Genomic DNA, 12,631 nt, shown 5'->3' with positions numbered 1-12,631 from the left:
TGTTCCGATCCGAAGATCCCTTGTGCACTACGGCACCTCCTTCCGCATTTTTCTCCTGCGGGTTGTTACCACCGACAAGGCTTTTCTAACACCCATCAGCATTTGTTCCTTGCCGCTTCTTGATTCCATCCAGACAGCTCGCAGCATGAGAAGGTGCTGCAATTCCACGAGTTGAACTCGTAATTGCTGAAGTTTGTCTTCAGCGGTTCTCCCTTGACTCGTCATGGTTCTTCCCATTCATTCGTCCTCCTTTGCAGAAAAAGAGAGACGACCGAGCTTTAATACCATTGTCACAAACATGAGCGAATACGAATGATCAATAAGCTAAATATTGCCCAAAAGAGACGGGGGAGAAGATCGACACAATATTGGGAACCAGAAAATGGGCTAGTCCCCTCCCCTTAAAGAGAATCTTTATTCAGAGAGAATCTTTTTACAAGCACAAGAACAAGAAAAAACCCCTCTGTTCTAAATCTTAGACTTGATGATCGTTTCCTTCCCGTTATGGAAATTCCAAGAGACGGGCTCTCAATTCTTTTCCCGTTTGTACTCGTAGCAAAAAGCTTCGCAGACCGTTCCAGATTCCAATTCCGGAATCCAAAGCGTCCTTGCTCCTCCTCCCCAATGGAGTACCTACAAAAAGCACATACACAAAAGCAACAACTCATAGAGCGTATTTGTCACGTGCGCACTTCACTTGCGCTATGTGGACATGCTTCTGCTATAGTCTAGCATGAGTCAATCGATTAGGACTGAGCCTTGCACCTTTGTGCGCCTCTAGCAGGACGTGCATGTCCAGGCCAGTCATAGTTGTATACCCTCTCTTGCACAAGACATCCTTTCGTCATGCAGGCATTTTACCGCATGAACCACCTCTTATAGGTCATTTATTGATAAGTGATTCTTCATTTACCCTTGTTGGAATGTAGGTAGGGCAAATGGCTAAGGGAACTATAAAAGGAAGCAAGGGTGCCAGTAGAGAGCAGATGAATGCAGAGACACAAGGAGGCAGGCACCCAATTGGCAACACCTCAGGAGCTCTAGCGTTTTCTCCAGGATCAGCCCAACGTTTTCAGCATTAGAAGACCAGCGTTTTCAGTCCATAAAACCGGCGTTTTCAGATCAGCCTTGAACCTCGCCGTACCATACCCTTCCCGGTTGCAAATCCTCGCCGCATCGACCATCAACACCCAGATCAGCCTAGCGTTTTTGGTTTCAACCCAAGGCAGTCAACGCTTTGCATATTCAGCCCAGATCAGCTAACGTTTTGCATTTCAGCTTTGCATGCATTGGCGGTTGCAGAACCTTGTCGCAGATTGCAAATCCATAGCAGAAGTACCTAGTATTTTCAGATTTCAGCCTTGACATCGTCGTCGTCACTGACACCATCGTCGTCATCGTCATCGTCAACATCGTTGTCGTCGACGACATCAAGTACCACAGCATCAATACCCATTAGCATCACCATCTCAGCATCCAGTCAATGTATGAGCATTTGTGCAAGAATAAAGAAAGTACTTGCTCTGACAACAGAGCAAGGGGGCCCTTGAGGGTTTGGGACCCGACATCCCTATGTCGTCTCTTTTCTCTCTCTTGTCTCTCTCTTTCTTTCAATTCAGTTCCTTCAAGTAAAGTAAGTGTCCCTTGTTTGTGCGAAGTACTAGATCCGAGCTAAATCCATACACTTCCGCTGCACCTAACATTGGTATTAGAGCTCTGTGTGTGCTTCAGCTTCACGAACTCAAGGGAAGAACCAAGAACCTCAAGAACCACCAAGAATCCAAAGAACCCAAACAACCTCTCCCGTTTTTTCCCCTGACAGAATCGTCGAGTCCCAATCGTGGACTTAACACTCCCATATTCATTGCCATCCTTTCAAGGAAGATCGACATCGGATACACGAGAACCCGGATCTTGAGTACCACGATCTACTTGCCTCTTATGAGGATATGGAAGGATTTGGAGAAAGGATCCCTAACCTCTTCTGCATTTGCATTTGCATTCGCATGTAGCATGCATCCACTTCCGTCCACAAGAAACCCTTGGATTTACCTCCGAGCACCCTTACCTTTCTGCTTCACCCACAATGTTTTTACGACAAGACTACTCGTCGCTCGACTAGTCGTACTTGCTCGCAAGGCAGAGTCAGCAAGAAAGTTGGTAATCTGCGACAGTAGTAAGGCTACCTAATAACTCGTATGGTAGGTGTTGACATTTCACCAGATCTACATCAGTGGTATCCACCCGGCTGTAGGAATCTTCATTGGTTATGCATCCATATGCATCAGATGAAGTCAGCATCAGAAGAACAGACAAAAGTTTAACAGTTGTGCCTCACCTTTAACAGGGGGATGTCACATGCGCACTTCACTTGCGCTACGTGGACATGCTTCTGCTACAGTCTAGCATGAGTCATTAGCTTAGGATTGAGCCTAGCACCTTTGTGAGCCTCTAGCACATCATCAAGTACCACAGCATCAGTAACCATTAGCATCTCAGCATCGAGTCATTGTATGAGCATTTGTGCAAGAATAAAGAAAGTACTTGCTCTGGCAACAGAGCAAGGGGGCCCTTGAGGGTTTGGGACCCGACATCCCTGTGTCGTCTCTTTTCTCTCTCTTTCTTTCAGTTCAGTTCCTTCTAGTAAAGTGTCCCTTGTGTTTGTGCGGAGAGCTAGATTTGAGCTAAATCTATAAACACTTCCGTTGCACCTGACAGTATTCACAAGCTTCACCTCTCGCTCCAAGTACGGAAAAGCAATCTCCATACGTCGGGTCACAAATGGGAGAGCACATGAATAAATTAAAAAACTTTCAACTCAAAAGAGATGAGGGAGAAGATCGACACAGTATTTGGGACCAGAAGATGGATTGGTCCCCCCCCTTAAAGAGAATTTGTATTAGGGAAAATCATTTTACAAGCACAAGAACCGGAGTAACCCCTCCATTCTAAATTCTCGGACTCGATGGTCGTTCCTTTTCATTAAGAAAACCCGAGAGACAAGCTCTCAATTCCATTCCCGTCTGTACTCAAAGCACGAAGCTCCGTTGACTATTCCGGATTCTTTCCCGGAATCTCTAAGCATAGGCCGAGGCCTCCTTGCTCCTTCTCCGTGATGGAGTACCTACAAAAGCACAAACACGAAACAACATGTTTCACCAATTCACAATTGGTACCTGTCGCTCCGAATACGTGAAAGCGAATTCCGAGTACCGGCCTCTCTTGATCACTTGCAACTTCCCGTTGGCATACTTGTTGCTCCTCGCACTGGTCCTTATGTGAAACTAAGAGAGAGAGAGAGAGAGAGAGAGAGAGAGAGAGAGAGAGAGAGAGAGAGAGAGCGGATTGCTTTTATAGGCTCCCGTACTCGGTAGGAATAGCCGGTGCAGAGCCGGCTCGAACAGGGCAGCATGTAGCGCTAGAAGGAGGTGGTTACGGGCTGTTTTTGGCGAGAGCAGAGAGAGAGAGACGTCGTACGATGGTTTTTCCTTAGCCAGCACTGGCTTTTTTTGTGAAAGACTTGTTTGTTATTTGAAGTGGGATGTTGTCACGTGCACATCTAACCCTATGTGCATGTGCTACTTTTAGGGTTTACGTAGCCTAGGAAGTGTTCTGGCACCTTTGTGAGCTTGTACTCAGGACATACATGTGCAGGCACTTACAGTAGCAGCATACCCTCTGATTGCACGACCCATTAGCACTAGCATCAAAACCCTCAAGCATAAGCACTCTCACCGCACTAAACCAATTTTGCCAGCTCCGCGTGAACCACCTCTTGCAGGCCACAACTTCCAAGGTCGTGGGGGGATTAATGGAGCTGCTCGACCCAGCTCACTGCACCTATATAAGGAGGCCCTTGGGCGCTAGAAGAGGCAGAAGACACTAGAGCACAGTAGCACCAAGACTGAGAGATAGAGAGAGAAGAATACGACACTAGAATGTTGTCAAACCCTCCTCCAAAGGCCCCACTCTCTATGGCGAGAGTGGTCTACTATTGATTGCACAAATCTCTACAATGCAATGGGCTTGCCGCCGACAATGTTGACAACGATGAGGAAGGCGACGAGACGGGCTGAAAACGCTAAGGGCTGAAATCTGCAAATCTTGTATCTGCTGAATTCTGACTCTGTCGATGACGACAACGATGCGACGACAACGCGCTAAAAACGCAGATGCTGAAATCTGCGAATAGCGGGCTCAATCTGCAAACGCTGGCTGATCTGACCGTGCGGCGAGGATTTGCTGCGGGAAGGTGAGATCTGCGAGGTTTGGGGGCTGCGGTATGGAGTCTAATCGCTGAAAACGCAAAACGCTGATGCTGTGGATGTTCTATCGCCAAGGACTTGCAAAACGCTAGGTTGATTGCTGTTCCCAGAAACGATAGGGCTGATGTTGAAAACGCTCAAGAAATCTGCTCTGTCGCGAGGCTGATCTGCAGCTTGCAAAACGCTGGGGCTGATCTGCAAATGCTGAAAACACTGGGCTATTCTTGATGGCTGGAAATGCTAGGTTGTCCTGCCGAGAGTCTTGCTGAAAAGGTTAGGTCAACATTCACAAATCATCATGCTGATCATTGTCAATCAAATCATCATGCTGCTCACAACTTGCAGAAGACTTGCAGATTCCGCCCACAAGAAGTAGCAGATTCAGCCCGATAAAGACATCAGTTTTCAGCATTTAAGAACCTCAGTTTTCAGCCCTAAACCTGCAGATTTTCAGCGTTAAGGAACCACCGAAAACAGCCCCAAAATCAGCGTTTTTGGCTCAATCGCAGATTTCAACCCATAGCGTTTTTGGACAGCTGTAGAAAGATTGCAGATTTCAGCCCTAGTGTCGACTTCGTCATCACCGTCGTCATCGTCGACATAGCCTAGACTTGCATCAGTCTCATGCATCACCATTGTACCAAATTGTGCAATCATAAGTAGATCACTCTCGCCGACGAGAGTGGGGCCTTCGGAGGAGGGTTTTACGTCGTCTCTGGCTCTTCTCTCTCTATCTCTCAGTCTCATACACTTGCACGCACAGTGTTCATTCACTTTGTTTGTGATCATAGCACTTTCCAATGTCCATTAAGAACGGAAGGCTCTACCTTCCCTAAGAACAAAAGGAACCTTGAGCACAGTTCGGAGCACTCATGTTGAGCAAAGCGCAAACATTTATTCCGCTGCACCTAACATTGGACATCATGGACATCCTCATGCTGATCATTGTCAATCAAATCCAAATCATCATGCTGATCATTGTCAATCAAATCATCATGTTGCTCACAATCATGCAAATCCTGTGTGTCATGCTTTGGAGAAGAAGAGACTGAGAGAGTCTCCTTTCCCCAAATCTCTTGCATCTGTGCCTGAACTTGAGAATAGAGTCGCCAGAACTCTTTTTTTTGTCGGTCGCTCTGTTCTTGTATTGCTTTGTTCTCTACTTGTCTTGCTTTGTTCTCGCGATAAAATTTGGCTTGACTTTCTTTTTCTTCCAAGTTGTACTGACGATATAAGGCTGCCATTCCTTCTTTGTATTCACGATCTATGGCTTCCTTTTGTTCTTCGTAGGCCTTTCTTTCTGCTTCTCTTTCTGTTTTTCTTTCTTCGCGTTCTAACTTCCTTTCCATAAACAATTGCTTCAACTCCTCCATAGGAGTGAGTGCAATCTTTGTCGTAGATGAGGAAGGGTCGGAAAAACCTCCTGGTGGGGAAAATTCTTCTTCGCCTCTCTCATGCTCATCACCTCCAAGCGAAGTATCCATTCCTCTTCGACTGATGACCATTCTGCAATCGTGGGTTCTTGTGGGTTCTTAAGTTCACAAGGAACTTGGATTCTTGCGGGTCTTGAGTTCTTGAGGGTTCTTGAGTTCTTGAGGTTCTTGAGGTTTTCTTTCGCTTGCAAACCGCGTTTCAGAAGGATCTTCTCTTCACCCGAGTTCTACTCTTTTCCGCGGGCGCACCCCTTAGTGGCCTTGCGCTCACACCAAGGTTGCTTTTTCCCACCTCACGTCAATTGGCCGGCCGCTAAGTGCATGGTCCGCTCTCAATGAGTGAAAAGAGACACAAGGGGAGGTTGGACAAGCCCTTCTTTCTTGGGATTCCTGTCACTCTTCAAAAACACGATTAGGAATCGACACGCCCAAGCGAAATTGGGTTCATGCGACCGCAACAAGCAAAAAAAATCCTTGTGATTCTTGTGGTTCTTTCCTTGAGTGATACAGAACACTGCCAAAGCTCTGATACCAATGTTAGGTGCAGCGGAATGAATGTTTGCGCTTTGCTCAAGATGAGTGCTCCGAACTGTGCTCAAGGTTCCTTTTGTTCTTAGGGAAGGTAGAGCCTTCCGTTCTTAATGGAAAGTGCTATGATCACAAACAAAGTGAATGGACACTGTGCGTGCTAAGTGTATGAGACTGAGAGATAGAGAGAGAAGAGAGATACGACACCAGAGACGTAAAACCCTCCTCCGAAGGCCCCACTCTCATCGGTGAGAGTGGTCTACTTATGATTGCACAATCTGATACAATGGTGATGCATGAGACTGATGCAAGTCTAGGCTATGTCGACGATGACGACGGTGATGACGAAGTCGACACTAGGGCTGAAATCTGCAATCTTTCTACTGCTGTCCAATAACGCTATGCTACAAGTCTTCTATTGCTGAAAACGCTGCTGAAATTGTAGCCTTCTGATGGTGATAGAAACCTTGCAATGCTGGGGCTGAAATCCAAAAACGCTAGGTGTGATGAGAACCAAAACGCTAGCAAGCTGAGGTTGTATTGCAAATCAAAAATGCTAGGCCGATGTTCTTTCCAGCGACGATCTGATGCAAAAACGCCAGGGATAGGAATCTGCTACTTGGAAAAAACGCGAAGGCTTGGGATCTTGTTTGGAGGGAATCCACCAAGGTTCTGCTGAGAAGTTGCCTGTTGAGCAAGGTGCTCATGTTGCCTCTTCTGCCATTTAGTGCTAACTTGGGTTTGCTTATATATTTTCTTAGCAAAATTGCCCTACCTACTTTTGTTGGAAAGTCGCTTGAATTAATAAGTGAAAAATGCCAAAAATAGGTAAAATAGGCTAAATGCACTGGAAAATTCCCCTGACTGATTCTGATGGAAATGCTTATGATCATGCTGTGTGCAACCAGAGGATATGCATCTAATTAAATGACTGGGCATGCACGGTCTACGAATAGACTCACAAAAGTGCCAGACCACTTCTAATCTAGACTGACTAGACTGACTGAACCCTGATCATGTTGTAGCTTGTCCACGGACACATAGGGTTGGATGTGTCACGTGACATCCAAAGAACCCCCACAGTAGTATTATGTGTACGAATGATTAGTCAGCACGCATTGTTCGAGTGTTTCATTCGGATGCTTTCCTGTATTCTAGTCACCATACTTATGTGATCCCTTTTCATAGGCATGACATATTGTACGATGAACACGATTCACTCGTGAATGAGCACAGATGTATGCGGATTACTCATGAAAAGATGAAAAGTTTGCATCCAAGGAATTCACATTTCATGTCTCTTCCTTGGCATGACACAGTATCCAAAAGAGCACAAGAAGGATTGCGCATCAAGGATCGGCATTTCCATTGTGATTTGCCACAGTTGATAGATTTAGATCAGAAAGACAAGTTTCGATTCCAATTTTTATGTGTGTTTTATGAACGGTTTGGCACTCTGTCTATATGTTCATCTACATTGCATACACAATCTCTAAAGAAGACTCTAATTTTTCCAGTCACTTTACATGGAATGGGTATGTTCATGTTTTTGTGTTGGAAGTGGTTTCAGGAATTTTCATCCTCGGAGATCCTTGAAGAAGGTAGAAGCATGACTATGGACAAAGTTGAAGCATTGAAGGAGCCACAGATGACTTTGTGTCGCTTTCGACGCGGACCAAAGAAGCAAGCGTTGTAGACCTTTATGAAGTTCAAGTATCGCATGACCCACGCATCAGAGTGGGCCGGCGAAGAGTCCTTTCCACGATTCTAGACCCTGTTTGCGATCTTCCTCGGACCTCGACACCATACAATTCGGTACCAGTACCTCACTTTGAAAAGGAGGGGATGTCACGTGTACATCTAACCCTATGTGTACGTGGACAAGCTACTTCATGACATGGGTTCAGTTCAGTTCAATCAGCCTAGATTAGGAAGTGTTCTGGCACCTTTGTGAGTCTGTTCGCAGACCGTGCATGTCTAGACACTTAGATTAGATGCATATCCTCTGGTTGCACGTAGCATGATCATCAGATTACCATCATAACCCATCGGGAGCATTTTTACAGTGCATAGATCTATTTTCCCTATTTTTGACATTTTTCACTATTAATTTTAAGTGACTTTTGTTGGGAACTAGGTAGGGCAAATTTAGCAAGCAAGTATATAAGTAAAGCTAGCACTAGCATTTCTGGCAGAAGAGGCAGCAAGAACAAGAGTTCAACAAGCACCTTCTCAGCAAGACTCCCCCCCCCCCATCAGCGAACCTAGCATTTTGCAGCAAGCAGGCCTAACGTTTTTCACCTTCAGCAACCCTGGCGTTTTTGCATGGCAGATCGGCCCTAGAAGTAGCAGAACAGCAAAAGCCTAGCGTTTTTGCATCAAGGACCCAGATCAGCCTTAGCGTTTTTGGATCAGCCTGACATCTCAGCGTTTTGCAGATTCACCGCGACGGTACTACCTGGAGCACCAGCATTTTCATTTTTCAACAGTCAGACACCGCAGTAGAAGTCTCGAACCTCCCAGATCTCACCTTCCCGCAATAGATCCTCGCCGCACGGTCAGATCAGCCACAATTTGCAGATTCAGCCCGAAAAACGCAGATTTCAGCATCTGCATTTTCAACGCGTCGTCGTCACATCGTCGTCATCGACATAAGAGTTTGAATTCAACAGATACAAGATTTGCAGATTTCAGCCCTTAGCGTTTTCATATTTCAGCCCGTCTCGTCGGCGTCCTCATCGTCGTCGACATCGTCGGCAAGTCCAAGCATTGTAGAGATTTGTGCAATCAATAGTAGACCGCTCTCGCCATAGAGAGTGGGGCCTTCGGAAGAGGGTTTTGACAACATTCTGGTGTCGTATTCTTCTCTCTCTATCTCTCAGTCTCATGCACCTTCATTCACAGTGTTCACCACTTTGTTTGTGTCCATTGCACTCTCTCACTAAAGGAATGAAAAGGCTCTCCCTTCCGTAAGAAAAAGGAACCTTGAGCACGGTTCGGAGCACTCATCTTGAGCAAAGTTTAACATTCACTTCCGCTGCAGCTTGCAGTCCATGCGTACTTGATTATGAGAGACTATATGCCTTAAAATTTGAATTTTGATCAAGAAAAATTCATTCTCAGCATTAACTTGTCGTTTATGATTCTGCAATTCTTCGAACATTCTGCAGATATTCGATCCATGAGTCAATTGAAAGTTGTTGGAGCATTAGTAAGGCCAAAAGGCATTACTTAAAACTCATACGATCCGAAGGTTGTACGGAGCACAATCTTATATATATCTATACAGTAGTACTAGGTTGAACAAGACCCTTTTCCAAAAGTTCGTTTCCTTGTTTAAGAATTTCTTCCTCTTGTAATAAGCTAACTCTATATGGTGGTTGATTTGGAGGTGAGATGCCAATCTATACGGTGGTCTTCCGGTCTTTTGGGAGGTGATTCATCAGGGAGAGTGTCTGTAAAGCAATCTTGGTACTGATTAAGAAAAGTTAAGCAGTCTTTATCCAAATTTGACAAGACATTTTCACCATTCATCTCTCTTTGACAAAAATCAAGTAAGCAACAAGACACTTCTTTATTTCTCTTTTAGCAGTGATGTGACTGATCATAGGGATTGGCCAATCACTTGCACTAGCATGTACATCATATTGTTGCCCTCTAAAACGGGACAGTTTCTTGCTTACATAGTCTAGGGTAGGATGAATTTTGTAACGCCAGGGCATTCCTAAAATAACATCACAACCTTGATTTGGAGCTACTAGGAAAGACTCTTAATCAAAGTACTTGCCGATCTTCAAATTCAGATATCCTTGAACAAGAGTAGAGTTCAAGGTCAACCCCTCGAAGGACGAGCCAAAGCTGATTGGGGTTGCTAATCTCTCTAGTGTGAGACCAAGAAATTCTAAGGTGTCCAACGAAATAAAGTTGTCTATCGAGCTTGATCAAATAAAAACAAGACTCTCTGCCCATCCATCCCTTTCAGCGTTGCCATTTACCTTTCTCCTTCTTGGTATTATCAAGGACTGAATTTGAGGCAAGAGGCGAAGAGTCTTTCTTAAAATGTGGACAATTCGATTTTTTGTCGCCTTTTTCACCACAAAAGAAACATTTTCACTCTTCCATGTAAACCTTTAGCTGAGAGGGAGTGAGGTATTGACTTTTCTTAGTTGTACCCTACTCCAATGGATCCACCAACTTTCAGTCAACCCTTAACGGCAACACCTAGTTCCATGGATTTCATGAGGCGGATGATGATGGATATGATAATACAGTTAGAGAAGGCTAGACAACAAGAGCGTGTGGAGGCAGCCGAGCGTAAAGAGAAGCATTTGGCAACCGAGGCCAAGGCTCGCACAAGAGAGCGCGAGGCTTAGGCTGAGGCGCGGAAGAAAGAGCAGGAGATCATGCATGATCTCATCTTCACACTAGCTTATCAATCTGATCCTACACCCGTTGAGCATTATTACGAGGCTTGCAAGACCGTCACGAAGGCTACCCATAGCATCACTAAACCAATTCCCAAGAAGATCCAATTCAATAAGTATGCCGGTAAGATGGATGTGATTGTGATTTATTCGTGGTTTCATCAATTCAATTTGTATCAATCGAGACAAAGATTGGAATAAAATGAGGATATCAAGCCCCACCTTGATTTAATTGCTTGCACTTCTCTTTTCCCCATCAATAAAGATACTCTCTTAGGGAGGGGACCAATCTAACTCTTCTGGTCCGAGTCTGGTGTCTATTCTCTCTCTTCTCCAATCTCCAGCCTACTCTCGCTTCTTAATGGATTTACGTACCAAAATTCAGTTGCGCTTCCGTTTTGTGACAAGCATTCTGTCTGCAACAGGCTAAGAATCAAAATCTTGGGCCTATCGGAATCCGTGATGAAGAGAGAGTTCACCTTAATAATTAGTAAAGTCATCAAGTGTGCAACGCGGAAGTGTGGACGACGCACTGGGATTCCCAGCTAATCGAGACACTTACCAAAAAATGTTACCTAAAGGTTCATCACCAACACCAAGTAGCACTAAATGTAGATCGCCTCAGAAAGAGTTTCTTCCATCTACAGGCCTTGCCTTTTTTGTATAAACACTGGGAGTGAAAGAGAGTGAGGGAGTGTGTGTGTGCGAGAGAGAGAGAGAGAGAGAGAGAGAGAGAGAGAGAGAGAGAGATTAGGTGTGTGTATATGTGTGCATTTGTGAGAGTAGCACTAAAGCAATCCAATAAGCATGTATGCACTGGGCCTCCTTGAGAAGCTGCCCATATCCTTGAATCTTAATGTGATATCGAGTCACATCCTGGCGTCCTTCCTACTGCCATTGATCTTCGCTTGCTTAATGCGCCCCACGCACGTGCGCCCACACAAAAACACGCACACACAGAGCAAGAACAAACCTCCATGTAGAGTCGATGTGGACAGGGTTGGCATGGAGAGCGTCGAGCTCATCTCGAAGTATTTTCTCATCGAAAATTGAATAACGTCGTTCATCCACCATAGCTTCTTCGACAGTGTACAGAGAGGACGTTAAAAAGAGAGAGTCATGCCAGGGGCTCATCTCAGCACTAACACGGGGTCTTAAATGAAGCCATGGGATCCACAGTGGAGAACTCCATGCGAGAATCACGAGAGGCACGGCACCGTCCGATCAACAAAAAGTAAACAAAGACAACAATTAGCAAACAAGGACAAGGGAAGGTGAACGTCCGAGTTTAGTTACAAATGTTATGTTTGTCACCATGTCACACGACGTGTGCTTGTGGTGGTTAGGCCATCGGGCTTGCAAGGCCAGAGGTGCTGGGTTCGCTTTGCATGGCTACAAGGTGGGTCGTCATTTTTTTGGGGCCGTCCATTGGCCTCGAGATTTTCAAAGGGATCAATCGCCATTGATCCCACCGTCCAGGGGTCTTAAAGACCCCGTGTTACTTAGTCATGAGGGGGGGCTCGGGGACTACCAAGTCTAGAATGATGAAGAGTTTTTTATGGGATTTGTGAATGAGATATGAACCACTGATTTTAGGAGATAAGCATGTAGAACTAGTGATGCCAAGGAATCTAGAGCACGAGTTGTAACTTGTGCTAGGAAAATCTCTCTCTCTCTCTCTCTCTCTCTCTCTCTCTCTCTCTCTCTCTCTCAATGTTTTTGCTACATATTTACATCTTGGCCATGAGAAGCATTGATTTGTAAGGACATATATATCCTCCTGAATTCTGGTCTTAAGAATGTGTAAATGCAATGACACTCTAAAATAGAGATGATGCTCAAATTGAGCATAATTTCTCATAGACCAAAGAAACCATAAGAATGAATGTAGATAGGACTACAAACAAAACTGCATAGCGCAAGTTGAAGGTAACTTTAAACCTAATAACATTAACACCCCGTGACTGAGACCACCATAAAT

General features: G+C 45.1%; 1 protein-coding gene across 1 annotated transcript in view; it reads right to left on the bottom strand.

Annotated features, from left to right (window-relative positions):
* Positions 1–11,844, bottom strand: part of LOC147441311 (Radical SAM superfamily protein) — a 48,119-nt gene extending 36,275 nt beyond the window's left edge. Inside the window, exon 1 of the mRNA XM_086482988.1 lies at positions 11,624–11,844. Within this exon, the coding sequence (XP_086339114.1) occupies positions 11,624–11,784 (161 nt within the window). The 5' untranslated portion in view covers positions 11,785–11,844. The remainder of the gene's footprint in view (positions 1–11,623) is intronic.
* Positions 11,845–12,631: the final 787 nt, after the last annotated feature.

The sequence above is a fragment of the Adiantum capillus-veneris genome, chromosome 15 (genome assembly GCF_014529385.1).
Source record: "Adiantum capillus-veneris isolate H3 chromosome 15, ASM1452938v2, whole genome shotgun sequence".
NCBI classification, from domain to species: domain Eukaryota; kingdom Viridiplantae; phylum Streptophyta; class Polypodiopsida; order Polypodiales; family Pteridaceae; genus Adiantum; species Adiantum capillus-veneris.
Note: the sequence above shows the minus strand (reverse complement) of the source record. Positions and strands in the feature narration are given on the sequence as shown.